We start from the raw sequence: 16,139 nt of genomic DNA on the forward strand, positions 1-16,139 counted from the left end.
ATAAAAACATATATATATTTTTTTAAATATTTGGTGAAACTGTGAAAAGAACAGGTTCCTCAGGTTTCTCCTGCTCCTCCTGGTGCTCCTAATGGCATTTGTAAAAATCTGATTGGTTGTTTTCAGGCCCGTTGGATTCTTGCAAATACTATTAGGAGCACTAGGAGGAGCCAGAAGAACCTGCATTTTTCACAGATTATCTCTCTCGTGTACTACTGTTTGGGCACAGTAAACGTTTCAGCAATAATCACAAAAAGTTACTTTTTAAGTAAAAACTCTGCTGAATGTAATTTTAAAGGGGAAAAAATATTTTCATTAAGCAAATTCAGGCACTAGCCTATAGACTATTTTCACTGTGATGTTCCTTTTTCTGCTCTAAAGATGAAATAATGCTGAAATTTCCTCCCAGTTAAAGATTTTTTTCACAAGAAGCCACGTTAATTGATTACAGTTACCTTTTTCTTGGATCCTGATTTTATACACACATATATATTGTCATTAACCTGCACATATATACGTACAGTGAAGATAGACAGGAAAGGGGAGAGAGAGAGGGAGAGAGAGAGAGAGAGAGAGAGAGAGAGAGAGAGAGAGAGAGAGGGTGACATACAGCAAAGGGCCACAGGTCGGATGTGGGGCGCCTGCAGCTCTACCAGGAGAGATATCAGGGCACCCCAGATTAAACACTTTTCAATTTCACCTTGACTCAGAGTACTGGTTGTTTTCTGGGTCTTTGGGCATATAATAAAACTGAAATGTTAAATGTGTACAGTGAGCAGTGTACTTAATGACAGTTTAAAGGTAACAGGGTACATACTCAAGGCCCCAAACCCCCTAGCAACGTTAAATCAGCATGACAGGTGAGCTATCTTGACTGATCTCCAGTAGTCAATTTACATTTTAGTATAAGTTAGTATCACAGATCAAGTTCTTGTCATCGCAGATACATTTTAGACTTATTCATAGAAAACATTCTAACATGCCACAGCAGGAAAATTCTGTGTATAGTCTGCTTCTGTTTAATAGAGCAGAGCAGTTGTTCATTTTATTAGTAACACCACACGTAAAAATGTCTGCTGTGAAAAAGACAAGGAGAAAGATTATGATTCATTGATGTTTTTAGTGCAGCATTACAAAGACCCTAATAATAAAAATCTGGTTTGGAATAGTCAACATAAACTACACTAAGTTTTTGGAAAATCATCATCAAAACTCTGTGGGAACATGCAGTTGAAAGATAAAAAAAAAAGTCTACATTAAGATTATTTTGTCAAACTAAGATTTCTAAGGTGAAGAATAAACTTTAACACTCAAACAATGAAAACCATTTGTATTTGGCCAGTTTGGGAGCTCACAACTCAACTGACAAGCTGACAGGCTGCAGTGTTTTCCTTTTTGTCACATAATAGGACATTCAGCACAAATATATTCATTGCAAAAAACAACACTGGTCAGTCTTGCATTACTTTACTTAAACTAAAGCTTCGATATCAGGTTGGGAGAGTTCCTCTGAACAAGTGTTACATGTTAAATGTTTTTTTTGGCAAAAAAATCTCAAGACCAGGACTGTGAATGAAAAACACACAAACAGGATTTATTTGTATTGCTTACTTGAACATAACTTAAACATAAAAAAGAGCAATTACATCAAATGATATGTAAATGTTAGGAAATATTAGCATCCATCTGCTGTTCTTATACAGTAATACAATAGCTTACATTATATGAATTTGTTGTATTGAATATAATGTTAGGAACTTAGTGTGCCTTATTCACTATAGTCATTTGGGTATTAGAATATAAAATATTTAAAACAGACACACACCAATAGACAATACGACAATTCTACCTTGCATCGATGTTAAACATCAGATATAAAAGCATTGTGGATATCTAATCTGCTTTTAAGCTGTTCACATTTTGGTCTGTTTGGCTGGATCATCTTCATCGTGAGATTTATTTGAGTCTTTCCTGACCATCTCAACCTCTGTCTTCTGTAGCTTGCTTTTGTCATCCTCGTCATCTGCATTAAGCTTCTTTTTGAACTGGGCCTCAATTTCTGCAGGGTCGATGTAGGTGTAGAAGTACGCCATAATGGAGAAGATGAAACACACCGCAATCAAGAGAGAGGCAAAGAGGATGTACTCTGCCCACTTTGGAAGAGGAGGAGAGACAAAGGTACAAACATGGTATTAATGCATCATCATCACGTCTCACTGTCACTGCAATGCCATGTGCTTGCTTTTTTCTTTACCTGTTCGGGGAGCTTTGCAAGCTCAGCCACAATTAGTACAATGAAGTTGCCGATAGCAACAGTAAACAACCAGCCTGCTTGCAGCACTGCTTTCATGTTATTAGGTGCCTTGAGGACACAAAAGAAAGACACAAAATTGAATAAAGCCCAAAACAAACATTGCATTATAGTGTGGAGATGTGTGTTATAACAGTTTTACCTGTGAGTAGGAGAACTCCAGACCAGTAACAGAAAACATCACTTCACCAGCAGTTATGAAGAAGTACTGTGGGATCTGGAGAGCCATGTGAGCCGAGTTGGGCTTGATGTCTTCTGCTACAGTAATAGACTCCTGACACTGAAATAAATAGAGATAATTACAGTTCAGTTTAGGACATTGTGACTCAAAAGAAGGTAAAGAAATTTTTGACAGATGACAATATTTAAACACATTATCTATTTGTACATAGAAGTAAAAGGGTGGTTCAATCTCTATTTACAGTCAAAAAAACTGCATGAAAAACCAACAATGCATTAATCCCAAACATGTCTGTAGCACTCAGCCCCAAGCCCATTCTTAAGATGTACATTTAACAAAAACATAGTTTCAGTTTTTATATATATAAATGTTTAAACCTTCCTAACACAGCTGTGGTTTTAATAAACATCACTCAAACAGAGGTAAAAAGTGCATTTTTGGGGGACTATTTTCAGCTGCGGTGAGTGCAGTTAGTAAATATTTATGGACCCAGGGTGGGTCCATGTTCATTGTAGTGAAGGATGATGTGCAACGATGTAGCTCACTGGTGTATTTTTAGGACATTACGGTTCACACAGAGGAATAAGATATATCAGGCTTTGGCTACACAGACAATATTTGTTTGTAGAATCAATTCATTAATCATCTATTCTTTGATAATAATGTTTTTAGATCTATTTAAATTCTTTTCAATATAGTCGCAAATAACATTAATTAAACGCACAAATAAACCTAATGTATAATCTGTTTCCACAGACAGAATGAACCCAAAACAACACATCTTGCAATTAAATTTAACATAGACATTAACTCACACACCCATGACATTAAAAATAATAAGTGAAACTTACATTTGGTCCAAAGTCCAAAGTGCTGGGGATAAAAAAGGTATATGAACTTCCAAATCCAAAGTCCCGACTGTATTCACATGACTGTGAACTACCACTTATGGTGAAGGTGACCCTGGTCATTAGAAAAGAAAATCAGTTTAACAACCTGTATTATTGTTTGTATGAAATAATGATTCTAGTGTACACTGAATTAGTCAAGATGAAAAAAATCCTTACTTTCCATTTTTTATCAAAGAGTAGTTGGAATAATAAAATGGTTCGATTAGTCCAAAGTCAGCTGCCACAGTTGATACGTTCACTGTTGTACTCATTCCATTTATAAATCTGAAACAGGTACGTATTGAGAAAAAAAGAACATTTAAAAACAGCCAGTAATACAAACATATGTAGTAGTAGTAATCTTATTTTCAACAATTTACTCTGCAGATAAAGACTGGGGCTGCAACTACATGATTTTTATCCAATACAAGACTAACACAATTAACTGATTATCAAAATAGTTTCATAGTTTAACTGTTCAGCTGATTAATTAATTGTATATTTGTTACCAGTTTAAACATTTGTAATTCAATTTACCGGATTGCATTGTTGCCTTGTTCTGGCTTGGCAGTCACATCATCAGTCTGAGAAAATAAGATGCTGATTAATTTAACCATTAAAAGGCGACTTGTGTGTCTTTGTTTTCATTATTCTGTGCGTCTAACTCACCAGCTGCCACTCATCAGTGAGGTTTGAAGGAATGAGAAGTGTTTGTCGATGTTCCTTTTCCAAGGAAATAATTTTCGTCACTGCAGGGCTGGCTATTGAAACACTGATATTTCCTGCTTCAAATGTGAAGAATTCCTCACTGGCCTGCAAAACAAAGGATCTGTTAAAGCTGTGTAATCACTGGGGTAAGAACATTTGTACACAATCACTGGTGTTTTGGATTGCAGCTGATTTCTACAGAGTTTTCAACTTGATAGTTGTGTGTTATTGTGTGAGGACATACCTGAGCTGGAGAAAGTACCAGAGGATCGTTGCCAGGCAGATTAACTGTTACTGGATTACTGCCCATGTTAAGTAATTTCAACTGACTCTGGGAGGCCGTTGGGAAGGTGGGCAATGTTTTCTGAAAAGTACAAAGTACAAAGTTGAAATGAGCACTTGTCCTTGTTATGAGCTCCACTTGTATTAGAATACATTGATAGAATTGTATTTAACATAAATGAATCCATGAACCTTTGTGCATTTTAAAGTATATAAACACAATAATTGTTTTCTACTTACATCAATTTCAATCTGAACCACAGCGGCGCAGATAAAAGCTATAGCTGCCAAAAGCATCCCCACTGTCATTCTTTTCAGAGGTCTGTTGAATTAAATTTTAAGTTCTGTTACTGATTTGTACAATATTTGAGCGAATTACAACAGCAAATGTCTCAATTTGTATACAGAAATATGTTTGTATTGTATTGATTGTTCACTTGCATTCATATTATTCTCCATTGTTTAGCAGTTAAAGAAATAGTGTGACGTTTTGGGAAATCTCTTATTTGCTGTCTTAGATGAGAAGATTGACACCACTCTCAAGGCTGGATGCTAAATATGAAGCTACAGGCAGAAGCCTTTTTGCTTTTTGCTAGTTTTACAGACTGGAAATGGGGGGGAAACACCTAGCTCTATATCAAAGGACCAGTGTGTAGGATTTAGTGGCATCTAGTGGTGACACCCTGCAGTTATCTGCCTCCAACCAAGGCAGATAACTGCAGGGTGTCACCACTAGCCCTCCAAAGGCTATCACTGTATTGATCATCATAGATTTATTGGCTAAACAAGTACATGTATGTAGATGATTACTATGTAAAGATGGATGTATGTGACTATTAGAACTCCCGGGCAAGACTGCTCACGGCCAAGAAATAGTCTAGCACATAACCTCCTGTAAAATGTTAATAATAAATGTAAATACAAAAATAAGCGCAGTTTTCAAAAATGTCAAACTATCCATCAAATATGCAAAAAAAGGGAAAGAAGAATTGTGAAATAGATGAAGAGTTTTTGTACTAGAACAAAAACATCTGGAAATTAAAACTTTGAAAGCAAGAAATCTCTGAATCAAAGTAAATGTTATTAAATAATGGAGTTATTTAATATATAGACCGACAGATACTCCATAGGCCTCAAAGCTTACTCACTAAACTCCAGCAGTACTTACGTAAAGTTCAGGCCACATTTTTGGATCAGAGGGTAGATTAGACTGTCCATTATAGGCACCAGGGTCAGGATCAGGATAGGGTTGACAGTCTTTCAAAAACATAAATTGCACAGTGATTAATTTCTCAAATAAAGTGCAGTACATCAGCCAAAGCTTAAAAATATATATATATATTCAACTTACCTGCATCTGATCAGGCTGTATCACAAGTAATCCCTGCAGAAACAAAAAAACTGTTAGAACACAAACACATTGCTTTACTTTAATTAAAATATTAATTAAGTTTGGTTTCTATCCCCGAACTTACAAAGTTTCCATCCATAGTGGTGGCTTGCAGAGTCCATCGAGAACCCTTTAATAGAGATGCAGAGTTTAGCACAGTTTTCACTGCCAACAAGTGATTTTGCCTTGTAAAAAGCAGGAGTAACTTTAACATACCTTTTGGTCAAACAGGGTCCAGAACATCGGAAGTGGGATGTATAAAAAGAGGACCTTCAGCACCATTTTGATTTGAGCAATGAGGAGTTTCTACAGCACAGACAGACATAATATGAACTGCTGTTATTCCACTGACGAAACAACTTGTTAGAAAAATGAAACATGAAATTAAATAAAGTGCAACTTACCTCATATTTGTCCTCGGCCCAGTCCATCCAGTGCTCCTTCTTTGGGTATTGACTGCTTCTGTGCCTGTAGCGGTTTTTAATGGCAAACTGATTGACAAAAGAGCAAGGCAAAGGAGAAACATGAGTTTAGAAATGCCTTGAGCTACGTTGTTACACATTAATGCAGAATGTGTTGATGCAAATGGTGTAAACCAGACTCACCCCAATACATTTACACACATCCAGCATGATATTTCCCTGCGGTTCAGCTTTGTAGTACATACCACTTCCAACGATAAACACCACTGTTAGGGACATCACAGGCACAGCGTCATTATCAGCACACAGTGTATGCACCAAATCTTTACATTTCTGCTTTATTTATTGCACAGTCACCAAATGGTTTAGACATACCAAGTGCAACCACCATTAATGCTGCGGGGACACCAAAGGCCAGAGAGTAACACTTCTGCTGACTGTAGATGCCACATTCTTGAGCTGTAGATAGAAACAAACTAGTGTCAAACTACAATTTAAATTTCACTCAGAGTAACTTATCACATGCACTCAGGTTTATGGCACTGTTCGTAAAAAACTTTATGTCCTACTCGTATCTACCTCTGAGGATTGGAGTGATAATGGTTGACAGGAGACTCCCACCATTGATGCACAGGTAGAATACAGAGAAGAAAGTTCTCCTTTGCTTGTCCTGCACAGAGAAATAAATCAGTGACCTTTAATCATGTTGCATGCATGTGGAGCAGTGCAGAATATGATGTGTAACCAATTCCAAAGTGATTCATATCTGTGTTTATGATATTAAATGATACAGAAACGTATAAAGAAAAGTAGAAAAGATTTATTAACCATGCTAGTGACGTCTAGAGATGGCTCATTATGTGTTTGATGGTTTGCCATGATATTTTGTACTGTATTTGTGGTCTCCTGAAGATTAATCCTAATGACTGTGGTGATCCACCAGCTTTTCCTCTAGTGTCACCATAAGGTTCAGATTTGTGATCCTGAGTGAAATCTATCCGATAGATGTTGAGGCGCCTACATTACCCAAACTGCACCTGGAGTGCTGGCAGTTCTGTTATTTATTCGTGTATGTTATGACAGTATAGGGTAATATAGCCAAGAGCAGAGAAGTGGTCTACAATGGTCTGGTGAGCTCACGCCACATTTGTTTTCATTTTCAACAACAATGTTGACTCAAGTGACATCACTTGAGGAAATTGCTCAGATTTCTTGCTTTATAAAGCTGTACTTTATGTTTGGCTCTAATTAGCAAATGTTAGCATTCTAAAATGCTAAACAAAGATGGTGAACACTGTAAATGTGAACTCTGTCAAACATCGCCATGTTTGCCCTGTCATTGTGAGCATAACAGTACACTAATGTTAGCATTTAGCTCACTGCTAAGAACAGCCTCACAGAAACACTAGCATGGCTGTAGACCCTTAGTCTTGTTAAACCGCCAAATGGTAGGAGCAGAAATGAGGTAATTTTCTAACCTGACTGTCACTAAACTGGTCTCCACCAAAGGCAGCAACACAAGGTTTGATGCCGCCAGTGCCCAGAGCGATGAGGAAGAGACCCACCATGGACAGCGCACTGAATGTGAAGAAGAAGATGTGTATAAGCAGAGAGTACTGTAGAAATATGTGATGAAAACTGCCTGCTAAAAGCCCACATCCTGGAGTTAGACCCAGTTATTTCTGTAGTAGAATAGAAACCTACACATGAAAGGTCATGTTGTCTGGTGTCCCGTCTCTGTCCGTGTCAGTGATGTCATGGATTGCACTGACCGCCATCAAAACCTGGCCGATCGCATACACAATGGACAAGTAGATGATAGTCCTGTAAGAGGTAGAGGGAAGAGACAGTAAGAGTCAAATCTTCAAATCCTTTACATATGAAGAAATATCAATACAACGATGTAAAAATAGGGCAATATTAGTGATCAGTAAAAAGTATTTGAAGTATTAAGAATAAAAGTACTGCAGAAAAATACTGTTTGTCTTTGTTTTTGTGTTTGTTGGTCAAGGGACCCCAATTAGGCCCTTTTGTTTTGTAAATGTACTTTTCCACCACTGTATGATAGTCATCCTTTGAAACTACTTTATGTTTAAAGACTGAATTAAATACAGCCTTCATGCATTAAATCAACTGAACTTGAGGCAGCCACTCACTTAAACTTTCCCAGCCAGGAGTCAGCCACGATGGCCCCAAGGATAGGGGTCAGGTAGCAGAGAGCCACAAAAGTGTGATAGATGGAGGTGGCCAAGTCATTGTCCCACCGTAAGAAGTACTTGAAGTACAGCACCAGGACAGCTGTGGACAGACAGTGGAAAGTAAGGCTTCCTCTTATTTTACAGTATATAATCATCAATCTTAGACAGCACAATATCAGCTCTGAAATGTTTGGTCATGTTGCACATAGAATATCCAACAAGTCATCCAAATTAAACAACAAAATATATAACATGAAAAAATATGGTTAAGATTCAGGAACGAAATATTCTCACCTCGCATGCCATAGTAAGAGAACCTCTCGCAGAACTCATTCACAACAATGAAGAAGATGCTGAGTGGGTAACCACACACCTCTTTACTCTAATGGATAAAAGAAACAGCAGCAAAGTGTTCAGCAGTGGTGGAGAAAGTATTTAGATCATTTACGTATGAAAGAAATAGAAATACCACAATGAAACTAAAAGCACCAAAGTATTGGCAATGAAATCTACTTTATGTTTCAGAAGTAAAAGTGTTCATTATGCAGAATGGTCCATGTCAGTACCATATTGTATTGTCAGATCATTATTATTTATTCATTAACATATAAGAAGTATTTTAATGTTACAGTTGGTTGAGGTGGAGCTTATTTTAACTTCTATTTGGGTAGTTTAATCTGTAACACTGCATAACAGATCTAACATCTAGAGTCATCATCATCATTATTATCTATAATGTGTTATTAACCTGCTATATAAAAAAAACTGAATAGAAAAATGTGAATTAAAATAATATTTTATAAACTGATATAGTATGTGTGTGTGTATATATATATACACATATAGATATAAAATCTTAATCTGAAAGACATCTACAGCTGTAAAATAAATGCAGTGGGGTAAAAAGTACAAAATACCCCGTATGTAGTGGAACTGAAGTATAAAATAACAGACAATGGAAATACTCAAGTCAAATACAAGTACTCATTTGACTTAAGTCGTGCAAAGTATTCAGTAACTTATAGCATTAATACAGTGAATGGCATTTTGAGGTGGTTGCTTTGGTCCTATGGATTATAATTTAGCCTCAGCAAACAATTAAAACAGAAAACTGCATAAACATCTAGTGAGTTGAATTAATTAAGTACTTTACCGTCCCTTTGCTCTTCTTCCCTTTCTTGGGATCCTCGTTATCTGTGCACAAGATAAAACTAGGTTAAATAACCAGCTGTATTTCATAAAAAGAGAGAAATACAGCAGCATGCTACCTGCCTCCATGTTGTATATTTTTCCATCTCTTTCAGTATGGAATTAAAGAAACAATATGGCAGCAAATAAGAGTTTTTTTTTTTGTTCTGACTTGTACTTGAACTTTTTCCATCTTCTGTGGAATATTAGCTTTTCTGGATTTGGATGAAAACACTCAAAAAATATATATTTGCAAACTCACCTGTCATGGTGTAAGAGTGAAGCTGCCTTCTACTTTCTACTGCAGTTTGATATTCCTTTGAGATTCCTGCAGAGAGCAGCTGATAATTGATCCTTCCCTGTTCACTAGTGGGAGTGGGAATGTTTCCGTAATATTGCTTCTTATTAGCCCTCGATGTGTCTTCCACACTGCTGACTGTGTTGCTTTTATGATGGGTGGGAACATGAGATATAGGAGATAGGGAGTCAGCTATGTTCAGTACCTGACACCTCATAAAAAGTATTAATTCCCAAGAACTAAACCAAATGTAGGAATAAACACAGGAATCATTTAATAAATGTGTAAGTAAAACAAGGATTCATGAGTAAAAGTGCAGAGAAATGAGTGTAATTTATTTAAAAGCATTAGGGATCTCTGTTTACAGCAGAACAGTGACTTTGCGTTAAATAAAAATAAAAAAAAACCCATCGCTTCCCAAATATAAAACAATTTCTTGAACATTTCAATGAACACTAAAATGGTAAACGCTTCATATTACTTCCACAGTAGGCGTGTCTGGTTCTACACCTCATTGCTTTGGCAAGAAGGTGAACATCATCTTTACAGTGTATGAGCCCCACACAGCAAGATACTTTGCAAATATTGCACACACTCCTTTTTTATATACAGTAATAAACAACTTGGAATATACTTTTTGTATGCAATGGCTTTAAATATTTAAAAACGCTCCCCGTTCTAAGACATTGAAGTGATTTAAGGTTAAATTGCTAACATGAGTCACAGGAGGCCCTTTTGCAAATTTGCATTTTGTAGAAATATAACTTCATGTACAGGGAGATGAGCGTCGATGTATGCAGCATATACTGTTCATCAAGACATCAATACAGTGGCTTATAAAAGTGGAATACTGTACATACAAAAACACAATGTGAAACATTATCAAAATAAACAAAAATGGGCTTCTGGGAGGGTGGTGGGTGTGAAATAATGACATGCATATTAAAGATCCCAGTGGGAACGTCTCTGTGGAAACACTTCCCAGTCTTTCCAGGTAGAAAGTGGTGAGGGAGTGGAGAGAATATGTCTTGTCACAGATTATTTCTGTCACCATAAGTCTATTATCTCTCCTGTGTGATCCCTTCTCTTGTTGCTCAGGTCCCAGGCTTCACCTCAGAAAAAATGTAATTGGCCACATCCAACACAGTTACCATGCCATGTGTAAATAGGTCCAGTGCCTTGGTCATGGTTCACTGAGAAAGGTGAGCGGTTGTCAGAGTTGTCTGTGCTTTTGTCAGTCTCCCTTTAAGCTGACTGAAGAGAAGCAGGATCGGGGGTTTAGAAGTGACTTCATGGCATCACTGGCATGCCTGGTTGGCGAGTATAGAGGGCGCTGGGCTCAAGGCTGACCCGGGCAAGCATCATACCACCGAGGAAGAGCTGGGGATGCCCTGGATGATGGCACTGGTTGGCGTGCCGCTGATGGCGTTAAAGATGTGAAGTGAGTCTGGAAGAACGCTCTTCATGCCATCTTCCACAGGACTGATCTGGGGGGAAGGAAGAAAGAGATAATATTCCCAATATCATCGTAAATACCTCAGTACCTAAATTACTGCCAAGGGAAGTTTTTATTTGAAGGAATAGTGTGACATTTTGGAAAAAAATTTGCTTTCTTCCGGAGAGTTAAATGAGAAGTTCGGTACCACTGACATGTCTGTAAATATGAAGCTACAGCAGCAGCCAGTTAACTTAGCATAACATCTGGAAATGGGTGGAAACAAGCAAGCCTGGCTCTGTCTGGCAAATGGAATTTTTTCCACTTCAGATTTTGTACTCACAATGTAACATGTTAACTAGGTGCTGATAGGCTAATAGGTGTATTGGTTTTGGACAGAGCCAAGCTAACTGTTCCCCTGTTGACAGCCTTTTTTGCTATGTTAAGATTACCAGCTACCAGCTGTAGCCGTATATTTACCATAGAGCAATGATAGTGGTATCAATCTTCTCATTTTTATATTTTTCTAAATGTCATACTATTTCTTTAAGGTGCACTCCTTTCATGAAAATGAACAAAAGTAAAAACAACCAATCCACATAACATCAACAGAATATCATTAAAAGTATAAGATTTGTGTATCTAAAACAAATGTATAAGCACACACATTCAGATGCATGTGCGTACATACGGACACACTGTTCATACACAGGCAAAGTGATATGTACGTACATGCATACATACATGCTGTTCACACATGCAGAAAAAAATACATGTCAGCAATCCAAAGTCCAAAGTAAGTGACGATGTTGGTCTAGCCAGCTGCATCAGGGGTGTTTGCAGTAGAGGGAGAATAGATTTTATGTTTTGATTTTCATGCAAAACCGCCAAACATTTAATGGCTCCAGCCTCTCAGTGTGAGCATTTTTTCTTGTCTTACATTATAATAAACTGAATATCTTTGGTTGGACAAAACAAGCCATTTGAAGATATCACCTTGGGAACACAGGGCCATTTGTTGCTATCTTATGATATTTTATAGACCAAACAATTAACAATTTAACAACATTAATTGGTAGTGAAAATGGGGCCGTCAGGAGGATTTGGACAGTAGACATGCGTTCCATGTATGAGGATACTTTATGTTTAGCTGATTTCTTATTTATTGCAGGGATGTAAAGATAAGGCCTGTCTGTGGTCTGATCAGATAGCTTTGCCAATCTAGTTGGTGCCTTTAAGGTCAAGAGATGGACCTTAGCTTTAGCAGCTTTCTTTTTAAACTTTGTATTTGTTTTGTAACATTATGCACATTAGAGTATTGAGGTTTATGTTTCAGCCATTTACACAGTAGGACAGCTTAAATAAATATTACAGAGGTGTAAAATGTGATTATATGTCAATCACAAGACACAGAGGGGTCAAGAATTACTTTAACATTAAGATTTGCATTGGGAATATGATATACATTTAGAATAATATATGAGAACAGATGCTTGTGTCTGGCTGTACCAACAATTATCAACTCAGTCTTTATTGCATAGTGGTGCTTCTTGCATTACCATCCAATCTGCTCATGTCAGCACAAGGGAAAAACAGAGAATGGTGTTATCAAAGAGTGTGTTATCTGTCACATTATCAAACAACTTATAAATGGCACTTCACTCGCCAAAACCCGTGTCAGAGGCAGATTACTGGTCTAACATTAGTAATGCAGAAAGTAATTACACTGATACTTTAGTTGCTGATACTGTACTTACTTGCTCATGCATGATGATGGACAGCTCTCTGGCTAGGTCTCTATAGTTGGCTTTCATCTCATCGTGATACTCCTGTTGGTCCTCTTTGATCAACCGTTCATTAATGCCTAAACCGTGGCCACATGCCTCCACAAAATGTCTGCTCAAAAAAAATATGTAAGGTTGTGTTAAAGGAGAATTACACAAAGCAGTAAATGATTTTCAGGCACATTATAAGCTGCTGACATCTCATCTCACCTGAAGACCTCTTTCAACTGTTTGACCTTGTTATCAGGATACTTCTTGGCACTCGCATCGTCCAGAAAAGCTCGTGCATATGCAAGCGGCCCTGCATTTACCTGAGGGAGGATGTAGGAGTCATGTCATTTTTTTTCAGGATAGATATTTTATCATGTTTGTCTACTGTGCGTATGTGTGTGTACATGTTGACAAAATGTTGACAAAGCAGGCACCTGGACACTGATGCTGCCCTGCAATTTGAGCTGCAGACGGATCATATCCACCTCACTGGAGGAGCAGAGCTGCTTGATCTCGGCCACCTTCTTGCTCATCTCATCGATGGCCACCTCAATGGGGCTCAGATCAGTGTGGTGTTGATACATCACTGCAATACGCTTCTTTACGTAGGGGAAACAATGTGTGGCTGCAGGAGAGAAACACAGTGAGGAGGGGTGTGAACCGTTCGCCTGTTAGTTAATTAATCTTTTCTTCTTCCATGTGCTTTTCTGCGTTTTACAGCTCAGGATTTATTTGTGTTCTGTACACCTACTGAAAGCTCTTAGATAATAAAGATAAGAATATAAGATTGAACTTTTGGATCTTTTGCACCATAAAACAATATAAGTGTGATTAGGATTAGGAAAGGTCCTTGACAAAATAGCTGACAGGTTCAGAGTCTAATCGAGATCTTCCATTCATGCACAGGACATTTCTGCTGAGTAATGCAATGTCTTGACAACTGATACCCACGTGACAGCCTTCCACATAGTGTGTACCTGAAGCCTGTTGTCAAAACGTGTCAATATACAGACATTGGGGGGGAGGTGGTCTATAGTTTAAGAAGAAAGTGTGAGAACACAAAAATGTATAGATTTTATAAATCTATAAATTAAAAAAATACTTTTTAGATTATTGGAGATAATTTGATGTGGAAGACATCACTATTTACAGCTAGGTTTCATTACATAATACTATGTTAAAGAACCAGTATGTTGGATTTAGTGCCATCTATCGGTGTCACTACCACCTACAGTAAAAAGGGTCACCTACTGGTTAGTATAGTCCTGCGTTTGCACTGCTCCTCCACCCCGCCTTGCTTTTTGCCTGATATGGTGAAAGGCATCTCAAACACAAAGCGACGGATGTTATGGCTCTTCTCGAAGTCTGTCTTCCTGTCCACCAGCTCCTTCTCCTCCAGATAAGGGGTCACATGTGTCACTTGGATGTACGCATACTTAGAGTCTAGGTCTTTGGGGTTGATCTGCAGAGAATACATAACACATAACAGATCAGTGAAATGTTTTATAAATCTTACTGGTCTCATTACAAATTAAATATCAACAAAGTCTTACCCTTCCAGAGTCCTGGATCATCTTCACGTTCTCCTGTCCAAACTTGTCAGAGTACAGTTTAAGGAGCCTCTGCGATATCTCTGACAGAGGGGTGAATTTGGGTTCTTTGTAGATGTACTCCTTACCATCTTCATCTTCAAAGAAGCCCTAAGAACAAAAAAAAACAGTCAAACTAAATGAAAACAATCAATGTTTATCTCATAAGATATAAAGAAGCAAACAGTGCCACGTCAAACCATACACAGGCTGTGAGTGGGAGTCATTCCAACAGTTTGTTAAAATGAAATGGTCAAATACTCTTTAAGTCTCAGTTCTGGGCTGAAAAGTTTGGCAGACTCCACAAATACACAGCCCTCTATCTAATGTCCAAGCACAGAGACACAAAAAAGAGAAAAACTCCACTGCAAGACATCAACTAGTGTCAGTTGAATGATGTGAGACAGACCAAAGGACAAAGGTGGGGGCATGGATTTCACACTGTCAGTGGGAGCACTTAGATTAGTCAGTTGTCTTGTATGTAAATGGTAAAAAAAAGTCCCATGAACAGATGAGTGGAGCCATGCATTTACCCAGTGAGAGATGAATCCTGCTATTAGCCCTTCAAGGGTTTCCTACTATGGTTAGGACAACACTGAGGCTGGAGTAGAGGAGGAGTTAAAGGGCTAAAAGATAAGCAATGCACGTGAAATAGCACTGACTGCATTAGCAAAGGAGCACAACACAGCCTAACACATCACTGCAGTCCAACTCCAATATTGATTTACCTCAGCCTCTGAGTCAGTAAACTGGTACTGCTACAGGGGTATGGACAGCAGAACATAAAATCATCGTTATTCCATGAGAACTACCTAAATACCACGAATAAATCGAACACACACTAATTCAATCTACTGCATCACCAGTTAGACCACCATGTGGAGAGAGACATGGGTCTATGGATCTCTATCAGAGCACACAGGCACAGGTAACCACACCCAACAAATTATTTAGAAAACTTCACAACATAAGACAAAAATGAGGGTCAGTACTAAAATCTCACAAACGTAGATCTGTCACACAAAAGCAGAAACACTGGAATGAGTACAGAAGTGTGAAAGAGCGCCATGCAACACAGTTCCAAAGACAGAAAAGCAGCAGTGTTGACTGGTTGTTACTGAAGCAGCAAACTATGACGGAGACTGAGTGAGAAGTGCAATGGATTACAGCAGCACCGACACCACACAAAGACTCTCTGCTCAGAAAGGCTACTGCACAACTTACCGCTGCCTTCAAAAGAGGATAAAAAGCAGAGAAGGGTATTAGAGTGGATCATTTAATGCCACTGCATGTGATCGTGCTCTTAAATAATAAAAACATCTTCAGCAGCCCCCATGCTCAATGTGACCACCAGAAACCAAATTAATACTTGTGCTCTTATGTGAAATCAAGTTGGAATCATTTTAAATACAGTTAGTGCAGAAATTAAATAAACAATAGGTACGTTTGGAAAATTAAAGTAAAAATAACAC

At 37.9% G+C, this 16,139-nt stretch overlaps 2 protein-coding genes across 9 annotated transcripts in view; both read right to left on the bottom strand.

Moving 5' to 3' along the window:
• Positions 1 to 1,567: 1,567 nt before the first annotated feature.
• On the bottom strand, positions 1,568 to 9,982 carry slc15a1a (solute carrier family 15 member 1a). Its single transcript, XM_051404768.1, has 23 exons — positions 9,833 to 9,982; positions 9,536 to 9,576; positions 8,677 to 8,764; positions 8,341 to 8,482; positions 7,889 to 8,008; positions 7,663 to 7,762; positions 6,764 to 6,854; positions 6,560 to 6,643; positions 6,368 to 6,450; positions 6,167 to 6,253; positions 5,979 to 6,068; positions 5,848 to 5,892; positions 5,724 to 5,756; positions 5,541 to 5,629; positions 4,613 to 4,694; positions 4,335 to 4,454; positions 4,052 to 4,195; positions 3,920 to 3,966; positions 3,560 to 3,667; positions 3,344 to 3,455; positions 2,454 to 2,591; positions 2,255 to 2,362; positions 1,568 to 2,153 (listed from the first exon to the last, which is right to left on the bottom strand). Exons 1-23 carry the CDS (start codon positions 9,837 to 9,839, stop codon positions 1,914 to 1,916), a joined length of 2,199 nt encoding a protein of 732 aa, XP_051260728.1. The 5' UTR covers positions 9,840 to 9,982; the 3' UTR covers positions 1,568 to 1,913.
• A 194-nt stretch (positions 9,983 to 10,176) lies between these two features.
• The window catches only part of zmp:0000001200 (dedicator of cytokinesis protein 9), an 80,403-nt gene continuing 74,440 nt past the window's right edge, over positions 10,177 to 16,139 (bottom strand). For 7 of the 8 annotated variants that reach the window (XM_051403812.1, XM_051403810.1, XM_051403808.1 and 4 more), the window contains 6 exons: positions 14,632 to 14,778; positions 14,330 to 14,540; positions 13,513 to 13,703; positions 13,298 to 13,398; positions 13,061 to 13,199; positions 10,177 to 11,355 (listed from right to left, as the gene is read on the bottom strand). In XM_051403812.1, coding sequence (XP_051259772.1) covers positions 11,230 to 11,355; positions 13,061 to 13,199; positions 13,298 to 13,398; positions 13,513 to 13,703; positions 14,330 to 14,540; positions 14,632 to 14,778 — 915 coding nt within the window. In that variant the 3' untranslated portion in view covers positions 10,177 to 11,229. Of the gene's footprint in view, positions 11,356 to 13,060; positions 13,200 to 13,297; positions 13,399 to 13,512; positions 13,704 to 14,329; positions 14,541 to 14,631; positions 14,779 to 15,395; positions 15,426 to 16,139 lie in introns of all 8 variants that reach the window. The other variant, XM_051403811.1, reaches the window with a different exon arrangement.

Source organism: Dicentrarchus labrax, unplaced genomic scaffold, assembly GCF_905237075.1.
Source record: "Dicentrarchus labrax unplaced genomic scaffold, dlabrax2021, whole genome shotgun sequence".
Lineage (NCBI taxonomy): Eukaryota > Metazoa > Chordata > Actinopteri > Moronidae > Dicentrarchus > Dicentrarchus labrax.